Source organism: Aristolochia californica, unplaced genomic scaffold, assembly GCF_029961685.1.
Source record: "Aristolochia californica isolate CCGP_79_NKW_82.1479 unplaced genomic scaffold, dmAriCali1.0.hap1 SCAF_10, whole genome shotgun sequence".
NCBI classification, from domain to species: Eukaryota; Viridiplantae; Streptophyta; class Magnoliopsida; order Piperales; family Aristolochiaceae; genus Aristolochia; species Aristolochia californica.
Genome location: NW_027181771.1, coordinates 1160163 through 1180384, shown reverse-complemented (window position 1 = coordinate 1180384; position 20222 = coordinate 1160163). Strand labels below are relative to the sequence as shown.

Sequence of the window (20222 nt, the reverse complement as noted above, 5' to 3'; positions counted from 1 at the left end):
AAATAAATATGCACAACAAAAATATTTGAATAAATTTTATTTTCTGTAATTTTTCTGCTGGACCGGTTCGGTTCTAACCCGTGGATTTTTTTTTTCATGTTCTTATTGGATTAATAGGGGTCACCCATTAAAAAGTTTTAAATTAATTATTATGTATTATGGTTTAAAAATAAAAAAGGAAAACAGAAGGGCAGTTTAGTAAAGCTTTTAAGTTTCGGACTCGGTGGGGCCCACTGGGAAGAGCTAGACGCGTGTACTGGAAGCAACCGAAAGCGACTCGTGGTCCCTCCCACCAAAGTTGTCTCGTCATCGAGACCGTTCATTCTTCGCAGATCGGTGGGGAAAGTACTGTCCACGGCAAGGGTTCCTTTTTTTCTCCCACCACAACGACTGTCGGTTACGCACATGCTTCTCTTACAAGAGAAGACGCGCAACCGAAGTGACCTTTAAGAGATACCCGAAACACCCTTGAACCGTTTTTACAATGACGCATTCATCCTCAAACGTGGTATTTACGTAGTTTTATGTAGCTTAAGGGGTAATCTTTTGGCACGTGGGATTATCGAGTGGCATGCAAATGAGGATCTTGTTCTCGTCGCAAGGTTGACTTTGGGCCAAACGTGGAGCCGCAACGGCCGCCATGTTAGACTTCTCTAAAATATTAATAAATATATTTTATAAATAAACCCTGGATATGCACTGTATTGCAATTCCATTCATGAAAAGGAGAGGCGAAGAGTTCAGACTTGAGTTAACATCCAACACCAAAGTAAAAGAGAAACAAGCAAATAGGTTGAATATAAGGGTATTTGAGAAATCAGTAAAAGATGAAGAGGGTTGAGGTCAGTACATCAAATAGCTTAATTGAAATGGTACACTTCTGATCTGGATGCAATTCAGACCCATATTCAGAAAGCAAGACGGCTATTATCCCAGACCCGACCCTGTCTTACATGATTTTCATCAAAACATGTCCCCCCTATACAATCCACAACCTGGGCCTAAGACACCAAGCACATCAATTTTCCAGCACCTGAACTGGTTTTGCCGTCTCTTCATCTTAGTAATTTCCAGGGCAGAACATGTAATGAATGACAAATGAAGAGGGAGAGGGAAAGAACAAAGAATGAAGGTCCTAAAACAGAAGCATATCATGATACAGTTCCAGTCATCACCGATGACAGGATAGTCTCAATCCAGCCCACGAGTAAACAAGGCTCCTATGGCAATGTGGCATGCTCCAGTCAGTGATTGGTCAGTTGGACCATACATGAACAAGTCCCTGTTGGTTCCCTGTGTAGATCTCATTCCGCTCCTCATCATAGAAAAGAGCAGTTATATCCTCCAGGGCTTCTACAACCGCGGTTCTGATTCTTTGCTTCCTAGGCCGATTTGTCCGCCTGCACTTCCCATCATCCTTGAGACTGCTGCTACCAGCACGGATCTTCGCCAGGCATTTTCCAGTCAAAATGTTACTGATATTGATTGACCCAGCTGCACCAATAAGTAGCAGAATGAGAACTACATAACAAGAGCTTCCAAATACCAAGTACTGCTCCATTCAGGATTTAGTAATATATAGAAAAGTTTCCAATCAAAGAAACTAATCCACAACAATGCCAGTTATATAGCAAAAATATCAACTGGCCAAAAGAAGTAATGTTTAATCAGTATGCAGTCCATAGCAAAAAATGTACAATATCAAAAGGATCAGATGGTAAACTGTTGAAGATGATAGCCTGCCCCAGGTGTAATCTACCAGATTAGGAGTCACGATGCTCAAATTACTTTCTTAATTATCATCCATTCCACAAACTCGTTTCAAAGGTAACAACACACCAGTACATCAACACCCTGACAGACCTTGTGATTAATCACACTCTTAGAGATGAAGACACTTCTTGAAAAGACTCTGAAAACCCCAGAGGAAGCTATCCAAATCAAAATTTCAATGAGAATTTCCTTGAGGATATCTAGCACATGACAAATATTACCCATGCAATTGTTCTGTTCTCACACACCTGTTGTAGTTCCTAAACAACAGTCACTGCTCTCCTCTCACATGAAGATGAATACTAACATCTCCTAGTCATAGTTTTTAGGGTCTTAATCACAATAACCAAAGTTTCCTAAGGCTAGGCTCGAAAATCAAATACAAAAATAAATATAAGCGTACCATTTCCTTCTATGGCCGAATCATCAGAGTCCGCCTTACAGTAAGAAATTATAAGGTCTTGATCACTGGTAATATAAATATTGTTGGTGTTACAGTCTGGATGCCACAACAGGTGATCCTCAAATGATGTCACAAGTTCTCCACGGAAATTCCACACAGCCACTGTCCGATTTCGAAATGTCAAGAACAGTTGATTTTCATACAAAAATATGAATGCAGAGGGAGTCATAAATTCTGTTCTGCTAACTTCAGTAAGCTCTGCATTTCGAACCTACAGAAAATGTCACTATACAGAATCAGGCACCAAATTTGACTAAATGAATACTTATCATCTGTCTCCAGAAATGGCAGGCAACCTCGTATGTTTGACCATCAGCTGCACACTCCAATAAAAATGAACAGGAGATGCTTACATCAAGAATCTGGAGATTCTCATTTTCCTGCTTGACAAGAAGCTTTTCATTAAACTGCTCAATGAAATCCACCTTTTTATTTCGATGGAGCAGATGGTTGAAGGCTTTTAGTACAGTACCATCTTCAATAGATAGAATCTTGAGAGGTACATGACTGCTGGCTCTGGTAAATATCAATAACATGATGCCCGGACTGCCACAGGAAGAGGAAGGGAGCTGTCAATCAATAAAATAAAATAAAATAAAAATTGCCTAAATTCATTTTAAATTGCAGCTCTCATTCTTGGAAATTAGAGTTAAAATTCCACCACATGCAATATCAGGTTATTCCATTCAATGAAAACAGCTGTTTTATCTTATGATGCATGACTGTGACACTACAAACATTTCATTGTAAGAGGGACTAAAATGTTTTCAAGTACTAGCTGCAGCTAACCAGTCAATCGAGACTGGTCTCAATGATAAACGACCCTACACCAATAAGCTTCTTTGCAAAATAGAAAACACCAACAAACAACAGACCTTTCAAATAGTGCCCAATCTCTATAAATGCAATTTTCACAATTGCGTCAACGCTGTAAGCTAAAAACTTCCTTGACACGGTCGCATTGAAACCACTAAAGATTGCTGTTGTCTCACATTAAATGCTCAAGGCTAAGAAAGCATTGAAACTATATTATTCCAATTTCCACAAGTATATGATATGTTAATTCATATGCAGCATTCCGACATTTGAGTATAAAGATATAAATACATCAACAACCATAAAAAAGAATGACCCACACAAAGCTTATTGAAGTGCCTCTTTTCAACATATGAGAATACAATCAAATCATCAGAAACAGTAGAGGGCAACAATCATTAAATGAGCAACCAGAGAACACACAACATGGTCAACCTCCACGATGACAATGCATTTAAGAGAAAAAAACTCCAGAAATTCTCAAGTGTTGAGATTGACTAAACAGATGTCAAATCTTTTAAAGGCATGGAAAAAGAAACCCAAAGACCTGAAACTACACTCTTAGAAGAAGCCCATCAACACACCTAGACTTTCACTATATTGAGAAGTCTTTTGATAAGGACATAAAAGATGTACATGACCCTATGAATATGAATGTATTTGCTTTAAGTGCAACTGAACAAGGTTATATAATTGCATTTAGACAATTTTTAAAAATGCATTTAGGGGGGGGAGGGGGGTTAGTTAACAATGAAGTTCACGTGCATTACGTAGTTCATTCAATTAAGCCGTTAGTGGTGAATGAGCGCCAGCATCATTTGAAAACAGCAGGTAATCTACTCAGGCTAAAACGGTGGAATTGGGATTCAGCCCAATTTTTTTAATCATTTACTTAAACCATAGCTCGGGACGCATTTTTGCCTCCCCCGACAAATTTTTTTCCCTCTTTTATGCTTTATTCTCCCTTTTATTCTGCTCTCGTCTTCTTCTCCCTTTTCATCGTCTTCACATCTCTTCTCCCTTCATCGTCTTCACATCTCCTCTCCCTCTCTCGTCTCCCGCTCTTTTCTCACTCTCGGCCTCCCTCTCCCTCTTTTTATTTCCCCTAAAAATCCTCCCAATTTCCTTCGACTTGACCCATTTCGGTTTTGATTTCCTTCGATTTCGACATTGGGTTTCAGTTTCCCCCAAATTTCAGAAGGTAAGCCTAAACCCTAATTTTTTACTATTAATTTACTGTTGTATTTGATTTAATCTTAATTTATGTGTGCGGTATTTGTATTTATTGTTTAGTTTCTGCATAATTTCGTGATATAGGGTTAGGGTATATGTTTTTTAGGTGTTATGCTACTAGGTTCAATGGATGATGATGACCTTGTTAGGTTTAGCTTCCAAGCATGTTTTATCTGCAGTTTTGTCTTCTTTATTTCTGGACAATGAGAGATTATAATTCAATTTGTGCAACTTTTCCCCCGCATCAATGTATACCTCTCACTTTCTGGTTCTGAATCCACTTTTGCAACCAAATTTTCTTATGTTTTTCTTTCCCATCACTATCTAAATTGGAAATTAGTTCTGTGTGATGAATCCTTTAGATATTAAGCATTTTATGATTCGTTCCTGATGAATACACCCTTGCAATATGGTCTAAAATATCTACTTTTTAAATAAAAAAAGGTGTAAAATTAATAGCTTTTGTGAAATCATGTATGCATTTCTAAAATATTTTAGTTTGCATCTAATATATTACTGATCTAGGTTTGAGAGAATATTGCTTATCAAGTTGCTGATTTTTAATTTTTTTTTTATAGGATGAATTTTTTGAGACTTGTTGATGATTTAGATGGAGAAAAATCTCCTGGAAGAAATTTAGTTCAAAAGTAAAAAAAACTGCATAAAGACCGAGTTGGGGTTCCATATTATAGAGAGCCTGGAGAATTTCCTAAGCTGGAGGAGAGTGTCTCTATGCAAATCCTTTGCCAGGTTGTATATGTGAAAAAGAAGATTTCAAGAAAAGTTGAAAGAAGGCTCTCTTCAGATCTCTTTATATGCAGCCTCTGGCTTGGACAGAACAACGAGAAAAGCTCTTTCTAACCAAAGCTGGTACACAGAAATTTCTTTCGAAACCCCGGAACAGTACAATACAAATTCATCCAGGTTGGGAAGCTGCAGTTTCCATGCACAGAATGAGGTGGGCAGAGAGGAAGATAGAAAAGCTTATCCTCATTCCACAAATTTTAAGATCATTCATCACACAACAACAAACCAGTTGCCACAAGAAGTTCCATCCACACCATACCTGGAAACCTGCAAAATTTTGTGTGGGTTGCAATTTGATTCTTTGCAAGGATGCCATGCATTATGTATTTCTTCTTGATTGGATCAAATAACAAATGATTTATGTAGATTCAAATAACAGGCATGAAGATGACAAAATCTTGTAGTGAGGCCAAAGAGATATTGTATGAATAATGATATTTAAAATAGATGTCAAATGCAGAATTCTACCTATTTCTTGATACCAGAAACTTTGGTTGTGCATGTTTTATGTAACTTTTGCATGTAGTTTTTAAGGAAATGAGTAACATGTGGATCTGGTTTTGTAGTTGAGACTCGTAAGAAACTCACCCACCAAGGGGCACTAACAATTACTCATTCTCTTGTTTATATCATATTTTTCATTTTGGGGCACTAACACTAGAATCTGTTTTCCAGTGCACTTGAACTCGTCTAAACTAACACCCACGAATGAGTTGAAGTTGAATCAAATCATTGCCTTGAATTTGAAGTCTTACTTCAACTTCAACATTGACTAACACCCCCCCCCCCCCCCCCCCCCCCCACAAGGAAATCAGAGCTACATAAGACTCACAACAATTAAAAAGGACCAAACACCATGAGAAAATGGCACACTCTTACTCACAGGACTTCCTTAATCAACTGAAATTATTTTATGAGAACGTCTGATACAACTTATGCAAAAAGGTGTCAACTAACAACATATCCCAATCAATGACCTGGAAACATCAATTCATCATAACTTCTTTTGAACCTTCCTACGATCACAGGTGGATTATTCAATGCATGACAGACATATGTAGATACCTAAAAATGCCACTTACAAAAGGATCTACATGTTTTCCATGCAAGTAAGCAATTTAAGCAAGAAACCCAAAAATATGATCCTCAGACCATGTTGTCTGCCTGCTTGTGGGTGTCCATGAGAGCAGCAAAAACGTTTCAAAATAACAATTTAATAGCGTAGCATTGATACACCCAGTTACCTTGATAAAATAGAGTTTTGAGTATCACAATCCAACCTATAAACTAAGGAAACAGTAAAAACCTAGAACACAGAAGGAGACAACAGGAGAGAGAAAAATACCTGATTTTTATTTCCTGGACGTGTTTATCTGATATAGAGTACAGCATTGTATAGTTTTTCAGGTCAAACACCTTGTATATGCTACACAGAAGAAGACAAGAAAAGGAAGTCAGATTCTAACTCTAAGGTCATCAAATATCATGCAAACGGATTAATATCTACCTGTCTTGTGCTGAATATGTGAGAACTTTTCCATTTACATCATCAAACTCTACAAAACCAGGCCACTTCAATGACTCTGATTCGAAAAGAGCAAATCCTGCATCTGGTTTACCTCTTCGTATGTACCTAAATCAATTTGAGAAGTTAAAATCATTCAGCACAGTATATTAGGTCTCACATTCCGAGATCTGTTAACTCGGTGGCAGATGTGTTTGCCAAGTCAGGAGCAACCTTTCAATCTCTTGTGGTTAGGGATTTGTTCCTTGTTTCTTTGTAATTCTTTTTGTTAATATATACATCATTTTCAAAAAAAATATTCAGCATAGTAATAGAATGGCTGTCAAACCACAACGCGAGCATGCAAAAAGAGAGAGACAGAGATAGATAGATAGATAGATAGATAGAGAGAGAGAGATTAGGAAAAATAAAGAATAAGTTGCACTCACTCTATCCTAGTTGTTCTGCATTTTAGAGAACTGAAGTTGTCTGAAGCATAAACAGAAACCGTGATGAGAGAGTCATTGTTCTTATTGTAGAACAAGCTGCGGATGACCTCATCTGGGCTCACATTCAAAAAGCATATTCTTTGGTTTGTCTCTGCAAATTAAAAACTCCAGAAAATCAAACAACATGCGTTCAGACATATTAGTACATGCTGCAGTGCAAAAGATTACTACTACCTCACCTCGGCTAAATGCAGCACAAACGCCAGATTGTGCCAGCGCAAATACAATATCACGTGCTGCTACAATTTCTATAATCTTTGATCTCTTCTTAAGAAAAGGCAGCTGCAAGAAACAGTGCCCTTTCGGATCATGTGTATCATATTCCTCCTGAAGGCACAGATACAAGTTATCATACACATCAAGGAAAATGGAATTCTAGGAGTCCCTGAAGCAAATTCCAGACATCAAAAGATAAAGCATACACTGCATGAAGCATGAAACTTATTTGATGAAGGAATTTTCAAGAAACCTTTTTCCCATAATAGATAAAAAGTTTAGCAAGAAAGTAAAATACCTAGAAAGCTTAGCAACAATGTAAAATAGCTAGAAAGTTTAGCAACAAGTAAAATACCTAGAAAGTTTAGCAACGAGTAAAATGGCCTACATTAAGAGTTTCTAGGATTGATCCAGATATACAAAAGCACATTCTCTCAGTAGAATTTCCCTACTTATAATGGTCAAAAGAATATCAAACAATTGTGTTACTCATACTCCACACCAATAATAAGAGAATGCTCCTATCCCCACAGTTTTGTGAGTATTACTAAAAGAAACAAGAACCTAAATTTATCTATCACATCAAATTCCCCCCTCCTCTTCAGCAGGAAGTTTGAATTCAGCAATTACCATATAAAAAGATGTAGTTAGACGTGGAATTTTAGTCATGTGACTTACTTTTCTTTGACTTAAAACGTCCAGTAAAAAAAGCGACTACGAAGATGAATTCATTGATCGCTCACTTATCATGCTAACAACAATAAAAGTATGAGCATATCTGTCTTTATCGCACTGATGTTCGTTTATATCAAGTTTAACCTCCCATTATAAAACAACCATTTTTTCCACGCATCACAAATATAATCTTAGACGCTCGAGTTCAAGTAGAATTCTTCCCATATAAAGCTTAAATATTGCTACCTAACAGAAAAGTATAGCTCTCCCCTCTGACAAATTCAAAAGAACAACACTGCGCGCAGGCGCTAGTCAAAACCTCAAGAAATCATTTTAAACTTCTACATATTCCAACTGTTTGAGAGTTTCATATCTCAGCCCAAAAGTAAAACCCGACAAAACAAACTAAATCTCGCAGGAAAAAACTTGAAAGAAAACAGCCAATCAGTAACAGCGAAACTCAATGAAACGTCAAACGAACCAACCTGGAGCTGTATATTTTTGAATCTCTCCTGGGCATTGCTCATACTAAAAGCCCGGTCCCGCTTCGAGCATATTTCCCGCCTCTGAAGCTTCTTGACGCTGTTCACAAACCCATCAACCCGCGGACGCTTCTTGGCGAGGATCCGCCGACCACAGCAAGGCCGAGGGCTAACGGAAATCCTCTTCCCCTCCATAGCCTAAACACTACAGCTAATCCAAACCCACGAACAAAAAATCATATCCGATTAAACCCATCAACCCCTCCAACCAAGAAGGCTTTTTTTTTTTTTTTTAAATGAACCAAGATGGCAATTTTCACTCTTTTCTCCAAACCCTTGATGGAGAAAGAAGAGTAAAGACCAGAACGGGAAGGGACGATTGACGATAAACCCTAGATTCCTCCAAACCTAGGTCATTTCGTGACTGATTTGCAGACTGGAGGAGAAGAGAGAGAGGATGCGAGTGGAGATATACAGACTACCGACAACTGGTTCCAAAAAGCGCTCGCAGTGGCGATGGGTATAAATCGGATTTGAAGTGGAGTTGGGGTCCGATCTGTTCTTCAATCTTCCAGGATTCAAAATCCGAAATTGATCCAGGCGACGGCGCGCTCACATTTACGGCGTCATGTGGGGGACCCACTCTCTGTGTTCTTCTCCTCGTCAAGTGCAGGCTTGAATTACTATTTTTTAATATTCCTGTTTCAGAATTACTAAGAAACCGAGAACAGTTACGAGTAGTTTATTGACAAGGGTACGTAAGGCATTTTTATGATACAATAGGGGTATTTATGTAAATATAAACCTAAAAACTGAATATTTAAAATAATAAACTCTAATAAAAATCTGGAATAAATCCCCTCAGAAGAAATTGAAGAAGCCCCATACTTAGACTTGGATTAATTCTTCATCATTTCATTAATAATATTTAAAAAAAAAAAAAAGGATCTTTGATATTGAGAGTTCTCACAGGAGTAATCTTATTTGAAGAAGAATTCTAGAAACACTGCTTTCGTTTGCAAAAAGCTACTCAATTCTAATACAGGCACCCCTGTTGTGTGCAGCAAAGTTGCTCACAAAATATTCATTTCTGACCCATTTGCTATTTGCTATTTGCTATTTACAACAGACTTGTTACATCTCACAGGATGCTTAAAACCAGATCAGAGGTATAAAACTTTATGACTTCAATTTGGTTTTGCCTTCTAACTAGTCACCAAAATTGTAAACGTTTTATAATTTATTAGCTCCATTACTGGTCAGACTTGACCAACGACCTGGTGTGGGTGACACAGCAGACAAGGCCGCTGAATCAAGGCCGAAGGACCAGTTCTTGAATAATTGCCTACTAGAGAAACCTCATTAAGATATCTACACTATAGATACAATGGAAGACCTCATAAACATGGGACTCACATAAATAATTCCGCGACAGAGCCAATGGCAGATTCGCCCCCTCGCTCAAGGAGGGAGAGAGCCAACTCGCACTCATGCCACCCCCTCAGTCCATTGGCGACATTTTTCAGAGTCTCCGGTTTCACCTCAGGTATCCATGCCGGAGCAAAAGTAACTACCAGGCCAACAAAGCATGAGACATAGGCCTTCCAGGTAACTGGGTCACACCCTAGCATTATGTTCCCTTCAATGGCCGCTGCAATGAAATCCATGTGAGCCCCAAGCACCCGAGCTCGCCTTGAGAATACACTGGTAATACCTGTAGTTCGCTCGAGTCCCCATACTAAAGAACCAGACAGAACTAACAAGTATGCCATAGAATAACCCTCAAGGATACATGAAATTGGTCCACTGGCTGTCGATCCTGACTTTGCCCTTGCTGACAGGAGCCATGTGGGCATCGTTTCTTGGTATAGCAAGTGCACAAGCCGCATCCCACCTGCAGAACATAACATACTTGCGCCAATATATGCTACCTCCTTTACATGGGCAGCTGCAGAGGCTAGTGAGGGATGACTTGCTCTCAAACGGAAAGGCCCAGAGCAGGTCCACCCACACGCCAACTCCCGAGACCGCTCAACTACCAGCTCCAGTATCACGTTGTTCACAGAATGGACGTTGTGAATCATCCTGCATGAGCGAATATACAGGAGACCTGGAGCCACACTAACACATTTCTCACGGGCAAAGACAGAGGATCCTAATAGTCCTGTTATGCCTAATGAGGAGGTGTTAGATAGAGTCTGAGGCCCAAGAAAAGAGGCAAAGCAGTTTCTGAGGAGTTGAACCACCGCTTCATGGTCCATTTTAAAGAAGGAACGGCAACATGATACCACTATAAAGTCATGCCAACGGCGCACCTTTTGCGCCCACAAAGACCCAACGATGAGCATACTTGGCCAGGGACAGCTTGATGAACAACTTTCCAAAGCAGGTCCAGAGACACCATGGATGTACTCCAAGCTCTTATCAAGTTTGAATGTAATAGTTAAACTGACTAGAGCAGCCATTGGCAACGGAAGTGTTGCAGGCAGAACAACACCTGTAACACAACAAAATTGTGATTCACACTCATTAGAGATTTAAAGCCTTTACAATATTTAATCAATGGTTTCTAATTTGATTTAAAAATTCCTGAAAGTCAAACCTGCATATCGGCTAGAGACGTTAACACCAGCAGAAGCAAGTATTTCTTTCACTTCGGATTCAATAGAGAGAAGGTTTACAGCAGGGCTTGGCCAATCCGAACCATTCATTTGGACATGTTTCCAAATACCTCGAGTTACTTCTGCAGAAAAGTAGCTTATAATAGTTGCGAGCGAAGCAGGCAGGAAGTCCACAAGGTCCCTTAAGCCTGTGCAAAACTCAAGAGAACAAAAAAAATTTAATCAAAAGTTAAACATGAACCTGCAAATTAATTTCAATAAAATCTAATAATATGGTATTTGCCAAGAACATAATGCAAACAGCCCTCTAGATGTTTATTTTAAACTTTTTTGTTTTGTTTTTGTTTTTGAGAGGGGTGTGGCGCGATTCGAACTCGCAACCTGACGCACCTGATGTGAAGAGAATACCACTAGACCAAACGGCCTTAGGTATTTGTTTTAAACTTTAAAAAGGAAAAATGGAGAAAGGTACCTGTTGTAACGTCACGAGATGATAGCCCCCCATGGGTATAGGCAGCTAAAACTGCCTCGAGAACAAATGGAATGGCTTCCAAAATCTCCCAGGCAGGAAGCATTGGCCTCTGGTAAGATTCATCTCCCGCATTTATAGGGGACCCACTTTTACTGCTACCAGAAGATGTTGGAGGATTAATTGTCACGGTCCCACCCTTCATCATTTTCCAATAAATCATACCCAATATCTTATTTGCAACTTGATGGACAGGGTTTCCACTAGATAGACCTGAAAGAGTTGAAGCCAAGCAAGCCTGATTTTGACTATACCACGCCCGTAACTTGGGAAATGATTCAATGTAAATAGGCTGAAATGATGATGTATCAGGTTGATCTGGAGATTTGACACTTGAAACACTGAAGCGGGGAGAGACACGACTATTCCTTAACAATAGAAGATACTCCAAAGTAAGAAGAGACTCCATTGCCCCACCCTGGCCCGATACGTAATGTTCATGATGAGGTTTGTAAAACTTCCATAGGCGCAAAAGAAAGAGAAAAGCACATGAGAAGACACTGTAGGGTGATGTTTCATCACCAATATTTGATTTATAACTTGATGTAGGGACCAAGGAGCCCAAACCCTCACAAAGTGGCAGCAATAAAGCTGCTACTTCAGGTACCTGGCAGAGTAGATTAATTAAGATAAACATTAAGAAAGAAGGTTCACAAAGAAGAGCAGATGCATGCAAAGAGGCAAATCACTTACCACACCATATAAGGAGAGGATATGGACAGTATCAAAAGAAGATAAACCCAGTAATATAGCACGTAGCATGGACATATAAGCAACCAAATGACTCGCAGGACCAGAAAAACCAGGGGGAACAGGAGGAGAAAGAAGCTTGACTGCATATTTAACTGCATGTTCCTGCAAATGAAATGAATCATGACAGGGAAAAGAGAGATAAAATAAATGGTGAATGATTCCAAACTCTATTGCAGTGACTGACACATGTAAAATTCCTTTTAGTCCTAAAATCAGTGAGACAAAATTCAGGACAAAACAAAGGATTTTCTACTCTAATTTCTTCAAGGTCATAGGTACTGCACCCACTTGACATGGCACAGTTCCCACACTGCATCTGTGGTTGGGTTGGGCTTTAAACATTGTCTCATATGCTTGCATAGACTTGAGCCCATAGAATAAGGCTTAATGATTCAGCAACTGACTAGAGAAATTGATACATCTAAATAGACAGAAATGTTAAACAGACCATGAGAACCTGGGAGAGAGAACTGTATTTTTCTACCTGGATATTCCATCCACGACTGAGAGATGAACCACATAGAACTTGAGCAGCAGCCGTCTTTTCTTCATCTGAAGCACTTAGTGCAATCTGATATAATTTCTCAATCTCTGCCAAGCTTAGACAAACACAGTAAAAAACAGATAACAATTAACAGATATGTGGTGCTCGAATCTCCACCAAGATGTGATCTAAAGACAACTGAAGTACCTTGAAGCAGGAGTGGCTATTAAAGCAATTTTAAGGGGCCCATTTAATGGAGCTCCTTCCATAAATGTTGACCATGGAGATCCTGGAACTGGCAATGGATCTGTCTGGGAGACTGTAAATGGGGAGACATAACCCGGCCAAAAATATGCCGATGTATCAATCAATTTTCTGGCAATGCAAGCTTCCACTATGAGATGTTGCATAGTCCCAGCTGTCAGATGAAAGATATTGTATTGAAAATTAATAATGTACAAAAACCAATAAATAAGACTAAGTGAAGAGACACAATGAATATAAGATAGCTTGACATAGAACACCTGTTTTAACAGAAGAATTGCTGTGACTTACACCACCCAAACCATCACCCCCACTCTTGGAATTAGAAACAAAGCTTGCAGCTTTTAATGCAGCATTATTAGCAGCAATAACTACAGAAGCAGGGGGCAGCAAAAGCCCAGAGAACTGTCCTAAAACCTGAAGAGAAGATATCAGTCCACGTCTTTTAGCATCATACTCCAGATCATTATCATCTTCCTCCACAACACGAGCAATAGTCAAAGGAGTAATTGACAATAGAACACATAATCGTGCATCAAGATGTGGAACTGGTCCTTCCAGAGGTTCTCTCTCCTGCGATATGGCATAGAAGAGATTAAGAAATATTGATCACCAAAGAGAAGATAAGTTCAATAAAATTTAAGTGGATAATGCAGGTTTGTTCTCAACTCGTTGTACAAGCCGAAGTGCTGAAATCCATAGTGCTTGAAAGGTCTCTTGCCAGGTTGCCCGATTTAATACTTTGAGGGTTTTTGTTAGTACTGTTGTGAAATTATCCGCAGTTAGAACTAGTAATATAAAATACTAGGCAACAATATCTATCAAACTTGAAGTGGATAAAACCACAGATGAAAAGGAAGGTACACTGTATAATTTGAGAAAGAAATAAACAGCACAAAGAAAAATTACAAAAACACTGACATAAGCAACAAGTGAGTTGTAAAGAACAACAACGATGCTTTTAATTTTATTATAGTTGTATCAACTATAATATTAAATATTAGAGAACACGCACAATTTCTTCATATAAAAATATGACCTGCTAGGTATGCAAAAATGACTCTTAATAAGGATACTCATATAGTTTTTAAAATAAAATGGAACCCTCAAAGACTCAAACCATATACACAATATACACGCAGTATGCTATACTCTCGTAAACATCTCATCTATCCCAGACATTAAGGCTCCAAAAAGCAAACAATCTACATAGTCTTCACCATGTATCAATGATAAATAGCCAGTTGACATAAATATGCCACCAGTGTTACAAATCAAGAAAAAATAACTAAACCTAATGAATTAAGATGTCCAACCTCTAAGAATTGGTAAAAGTAGAACTCAAAACTTCGGTACAGCAAACTTGCCCATAGTAAACCTTTTCTTTCTAAAAATATACTGCTAATTCGGCATTACAACTATAGTCTACACAAGCTTGAAATTATCAGTTATTCACATTTGCTGATGTAATCCTTCAGAGCCATTAACTAAGGCCTTTGGCTCAAAGCCCACTGGGGAGATTTTTATTATGAGGTCTTAAGTTCAAATCTCACCAGGTTTACAGGGTGTAGAGAGCATATGTACTCAACATTCAAAAAAAAAAAAATTATGACAATTAGAACTTTTTCTTACCTTCATTGAAATCACCAGAATCTTCAACACAAAAAATGGAAATTCATTTCTTTTATAACAAAGATCATATCTTTTTGAATAAGCAATTCTCTGTAAAGCACTTCATGTCTTCTTTCTTTGCCCTTTGTAGAGTTTGTTTTGGTTGATTAGGCTCTCTTTGTTTTTCTCTTGCTCTTTCCATCTTTGTAATTCTTTCCCCTTCAGAGCTTCTTAATGAATTCCCCATTCTTACAGTTCTCCAAAAAAAAAAAAAAAAAAAACGTCCATGAACCCTGTGAGTAAATAAATAATAATAGTTCATTCAAAAATAGGTAGCCTCATGCGCCATCTGTTACTTCTACCTCCTTCCTGAAATACAAATGTTCTTCGCAATCTTCGTGTCTATCAAAATGTTTTATTTTCGAAATAGTGGAAGGCTTTTATTACTCAGAAAGCTCAGAATGAATACAGAAGAAACAATGACTTGACAAGTAGACAAAAATTGAATTCAAAATGAGAAAAAATACTTAAACCAAATTCACTTTCCTCAAAATGATTGGTCCTTTCCGTTCTGTTCCAAAACAAGTTATGCTGAAAGATTCAACCACAAACACGATTTCTAGATAAACTTGCTTTTTAAATTTCCAATGTGAACTTTCTGTGCTTCAGTTAATGTTTTGGGAATAGTTTTGTAACATCTTCAAAAAGGAACTCCAGAATCCAAGTAGGGTGGTTATAAGAACATCAGCATCAGAAAATAGAACAATGCTAGTTCAACATTTAGAAGTCCCTATTTTCATGCAACTTGAATCAAGATGTGAAGTTGAAGTTTTCTGTTTCATATTGCAAAAAAAAAAAAAAAAAATTAAGGAATAGGTGACATTGACATTAGACATAAGAATTAAAAGAACAGATCTTTGGCTCAATGATCACATGGGGGTTTTCTAGTGTGAGACCTTGGGTTCAAGTTTCACCGGGGGATAAGGGGACGAGGGGATAAGTGCATATGTACTCAACATTCAAAAGAAGGAATTAAAAAAACGGACCTGTAAGTATTTCAATAGCAGATGAAGCAGGTAACTGTTTCCCATCCATTGTACTTTCCATGTACATGTCAAGCATGATCCATGAAGTAGTCCGATCAGCTCCAAAGTTATTAAAATTTCCCAGGCTACATGATCCAATATCAATCAGCAGGCCAACCATCTCACGTTTGTTCAACTGATATTCCCAAGCCAAAGCTTTCTGTACATTTGAAGATAATCTTACCAAAAGCTGACTTGCAGAATTTAGATTTGGGGAAGTTAGTTTATGGGCATCTAGAAACTGCAGTCTGACCAGCAGACTCTTAAACTTTTCAGGCCTAATGATTAAAAAGAATCCCTATATCAGAAACCCTATCAAATATATAAGATAAGGAAAATATAGATAAACTTAAAACAGAAATTGTACTTAGAAAACAAATAAAGTGCCTAATTTCAATGAGTTAGCCACCAACAGTAACAGAGAGACATTAACTATGAATGGTGTTGTTCTGAATATGGTATACAAGAGCAATTTTAAACAGACCTAGACTACAAAAAAGAAGGAATTATTGATATGGAAAATCAATATAATACATACAAATTTTAGATTGTTATCCTATACAAGATAATGCACATCATAATATTAAGATTTAGATTGTTATCCTATACAAGATAATGTACATCATAATACAGTATTATCAGCTTCTTCCTCTAAATCCAAATGCAGTTATACCATCTACTGGAAAAGTTGGTAAGCAGATGATAGAAGCTGATGAAATACTGCCCAATTGGCAATATAAAAATAAAAATAAAAATAAAAATAAAAAACTATCAATGTACTTCTGATTCACTGGGACAGATTAAAATGCTACAAAATGTCTGATCACAACCAACAATGACAGCTGGTCACAATGTAAAAGACCAACTACATCATATGGATCACATTTGCTAAGTATATTTAGAGAATAACAAGATTGTAAGATCCTAGGCTAAAATAAAATTAATCAATAAAAAAATAAACACAACTAAAAATCTACAAAATTTTAATATAATCACATCTAAAACAGATTATGAATGAGGTTTTTGTGTGCGTTTATCTGTGTAAATGTACAGCAGGGGATGAAAGAAGATTTATATGGAAAGAACAAAAGCAACAGGGATGGAATTCTCACATATTCAAATGAATAAGGCGAAGTAAAACCATGGCCTTTCTGTTCTCCATAAGTTTGCCCACTAACTCAATAGCCATAAAAGCATTTGTTCTTCTTAAGTGTTCACGGAGTTCATTTCTTTTATCAATGGCATTGCCTCCCATGTCTACGTCCATGTCCAGGAGGCCAGTAGTTGTATGCAAGCTTATAGACTTGTCGGCAGATGGGAACTGCAACCCCCAATCTTCTAATGTACTATCAATCAAACTGACAATCACACTAAAAAGAAACAATATAGCTACGTGTCCAACTTCAGTTACATTGACACCATATCTATGAGAAATCTGTAAAACATCATCAACAGTTTTTACAATCCTGCAATAGATGTAAACAAGTGCAAATAGTTAGACCAACATTGACCAGTATGAGTCATACTAATAAAACTTTCAGAGAAGATAAGCAATCTGGTTTTATGAATAAACTCCTAGGCTGGCGGCAAATAAGCAACTTGCAGTGAAACAGTGAGCAAAATTACATGATGTCCCCCTCAATGTCTTGGTAATTCAAGCCATCAATGTCACTAGCTAAGTGATTGATTAGTAGTTAGATAGAACCATGTTTTGCTTTTTTATTGTATCACTCTAGTTTGAAACTATTCACAGAAGGAGGTTATCAAACTGACTGCCTTAAGTACATGGAAGCTATCATTAGCTACATTGCATTAGCATGAAAGAAATCGCTTATAGTGAACAACTTAGGAGCTTTACTCACTCTTTTTTTTTTGAAAGAGCTATACACACTCTTTTTCTCTTTTTTTTCAAAAGAGCTCTACACACTCTTTCTAACCAGGTATACTTATCAGAGACAAATTATTGACAAAAACACCTTAATAAAACCAACATCATAACTAGAGCTTTGATTTGTTCCTACCACATTAAGCCAACACAGAAGAAAAAATTTGGATGCAAGGACTTACTTTTCTTCACAAGAATCACCTCCCATCGAAGCAGACGAAAGGGCATATCGGCTTAAAAGCTCAAGGTAAAGTCTATAGGCCTCTGGCTGGCTCCGCCGATGAGAAAGCACCCTGAAAATCATTTTAGAGATTACTATATCTTTATTACAATTAACATTAGATTCACTAAGTTGAGAAACTGAAAATATTTACTCAAATTAAATTGCATAATGCTAAAGAAAGTAAAGCTGCATTATATAATAAAATTGGAACATTTGAAAAGTAGTGGTTTAAACAGTGCTAGAAATTTTAAAACAAAAATATGTGCTTTTTATTTCTCTATATTTTCTCCCTATTGATGACAATAGTAAAAAAGAATCGTATGGAAATATGGGGGAAAAAAGATCAAGGAATATATGCACGGAGACATAATTTAGTGTAGCCCACAATGAATCAATAACATCTAAGATACGCTAAAAAATTTCAAAGGCAGAAAAAGGAAAAAATTTAGAATAACAATGACAAGGTATCACCAACACGATAAAAAACGCCAGCACAGAAAAGGAAAAGAACAGACTCACCAAAAGCACAAATTTATGAAGTTAAGAGGAACAGCTCAGTTACTTACCCGACATCTTTCCACTCTCATCAGACCGAACTGGTTAACGAACGTAAAAAAGTTAAATTATAACTACCTTGCAGAGTACAATGTGCGCATATGTCGACACATTGAGCACTTCAGGATTGCCAGATTAGTATAGACAAACACAAAAGTAAGTAGTACTGAAAAGATCAGCCACGACTTCTAAGTTCTAACTACCTAGCAAACTCCAAATCTCCGTTTCAACATAATTAAGCAAGGAAATAGTACTGGAAATCCAAAAATTGAAATAAATAATCCGAGAAAACAGTAAATGATTTCGTTCAAGTCATAAACTCCCTTCCAACGCTTTTACCACTTCTCCGTAAAAATAAAAACCCGAACACTCCGCTCCACACTCGTATAAAAAAAAAAAAAAAAAACACAGACCATAAGCTAATCATATCCTAAAGTTACTGACCACTAGGTAAAAAGCGTAAACACTGCACAACAAAAACAAAGACCACTCACTTGGCGGTCAAAAGCGCGAGGACATGGAGCGGCGACAGCAACCGAGAGCACACCCCTTGCTCTAGCAACTTCCACAAAGTTGGATTGTTCCAACTAAAACACAGCTTCGACACCAAGAGCTGCCCTACCTCGAGATTCGGCAACTCCTTTCCGTTCTGCCTCACGTATTTGGTCACCTCCATCGCCCACAGCAGCGGCGGCTCCCGCCGTTCCTCGCACCATTTCACCGTCTCCAGCACCCTATCCTCGAAATCCATCTGCTGTCCCGTGCAGAGACGGCTGACGAGAGCCGCAGGTTCCAGCTCGAGGGGCGCTATAGATCGAAATACGACGAGGCTAACGTGTGCAATGGACTGCGGTGCACTCTGCTTGAAAGGGGCTATCGTAGGCACCACAAATTCTGTGGGAAAAAGCTGCTAATGTGAACGACGACAGCGGAGTCAAAGCGGTTTCATTCTCGACCCGGTTCGGTTTGGCTGTTTTTCTTCAATTTAAAGCCGGGTCAAACTTTGAAACGGTCATCCTTTTCTATTTTTTAGTTTAATTACTTACTTTAACCTTTGAATTAGGATTTTCTAATCCTACCTGACTACCCAATTTTAATTTTTTAAATAATTACATAAAATAATAAAATTAAAATTCTCATCTGATTATATATATTCAGATTATTTTACCTAATTACATTTTACCATTTATGAAGTGGAAAAAACCCGTATAGCGCTTATTATGTACCCAAATAACCACTTAATTATTTAAGTGCATGTATTTTTGTATATTAAATGGTTATAATAATTCTTATTAAATATTTTATCGTATTTTTTATTATTTTTTTAATCTATTTCCCTTCCTTGAATATAGAATAATTGAACTCTAATGGTGATTACATATTTGTCATTATATCTTCAAAATTACCAATTAAAATTATCACTGAATAAATCAATCAATTCTTCCTTAAAACTTTACCGACGATAAAACAACCTCGACATGAATCAAATTGCAATTCTTTTATAAGTATGCATAAAAGTAATTTTATGTGACTCACATCACTATATAGGCAACAAATAAATAAACTTTGCTATTATATTTGTGCTTATATCGACATTGTTCATCATATCGAGAGCCCTAAAATTCTAGGCCGTATAATACATGGGTGGAATAAAAATGTAAAAAATATAGCTTTATAGACGACAGACAATACATGAAACATTAGATTTAATCGTATTTATTATAATTGTATGTA

At 37.5% G+C, this 20222-nt stretch overlaps 2 protein-coding genes across 2 annotated transcripts; both read right to left on the bottom strand.

Annotated features, from left to right (window-relative positions):
• Window positions 1–770: 770 nt before the first annotated feature.
• On the bottom strand, window positions 771–9154 carry LOC137966225 (uncharacterized). The gene is made up of 8 exons (XM_068812792.1): window positions 8482–9154; window positions 7285–7432; window positions 7046–7196; window positions 6600–6725; window positions 6438–6518; window positions 2590–2782; window positions 2177–2447; window positions 771–1494 (listed from the first exon to the last, which is right to left on the bottom strand). Exons 1-8 carry the CDS (start codon window positions 8671–8673, stop codon window positions 1256–1258), a joined length of 1401 nt encoding a protein of 466 aa, XP_068668893.1. The 5' UTR covers window positions 8674–9154; the 3' UTR covers window positions 771–1255.
• Window positions 9155–9493: 339 nt separating this feature from the next.
• LOC137966218 (mediator of RNA polymerase II transcription subunit 33A-like) lies at window positions 9494–19322 on the bottom strand. The gene is made up of 12 exons (XM_068812779.1): window positions 18983–19322; window positions 17893–18003; window positions 16938–17291; window positions 15787–16103; window positions 13799–13890; window positions 13390–13702; window positions 13073–13283; window positions 12866–12980; window positions 12322–12483; window positions 11572–12235; window positions 11081–11287; window positions 9494–10975 (listed from the first exon to the last, which is right to left on the bottom strand). Exons 1-12 carry the CDS (start codon window positions 19237–19239, stop codon window positions 9891–9893), a joined length of 3888 nt encoding a protein of 1295 aa, XP_068668880.1. The 5' UTR covers window positions 19240–19322; the 3' UTR covers window positions 9494–9890.
• Window positions 19323–20222: the final 900 nt, after the last annotated feature.

Coding starts and splice junctions, on each gene's coding strand:
- LOC137966225 (XM_068812792.1), bottom strand. CDS start 8,673: ATGGAGGGGAAGAGGATTTCCGTTAGCCCTCGGCCTTGCTGTGGTCGG. Junction 7,433..8,481: donor TCAAAAATATACAGCTCCAG/GTTGGTTCGTTT, acceptor CTGTGCCTTCAG/GAGGAATATGATACACATGA. Junction 6,726..7,045: donor TGCAGAACAACTAGGATAGA/GTGAGTGCAACT, acceptor AAATTGATTTAG/GTACATACGAAGAGGTAAAC.
- LOC137966218 (XM_068812779.1), bottom strand. CDS start 19,239: ATGGATTTCGAGGATAGGGTGCTGGAGACGGTGAAATGGTGCGAGGAA. Junction 12,981..13,072: donor ATAGCCACTCCTGCTTCAAG/GTACTTCAGTTG, acceptor TGTTTGTCTAAG/CTTGGCAGAGATTGAGAAAT. Junction 11,288..11,571: donor ATCTCGTGACGTTACAACAG/GTACCTTTCTCC, acceptor AGTTTTGCACAG/GCTTAAGGGACCTTGTGGAC.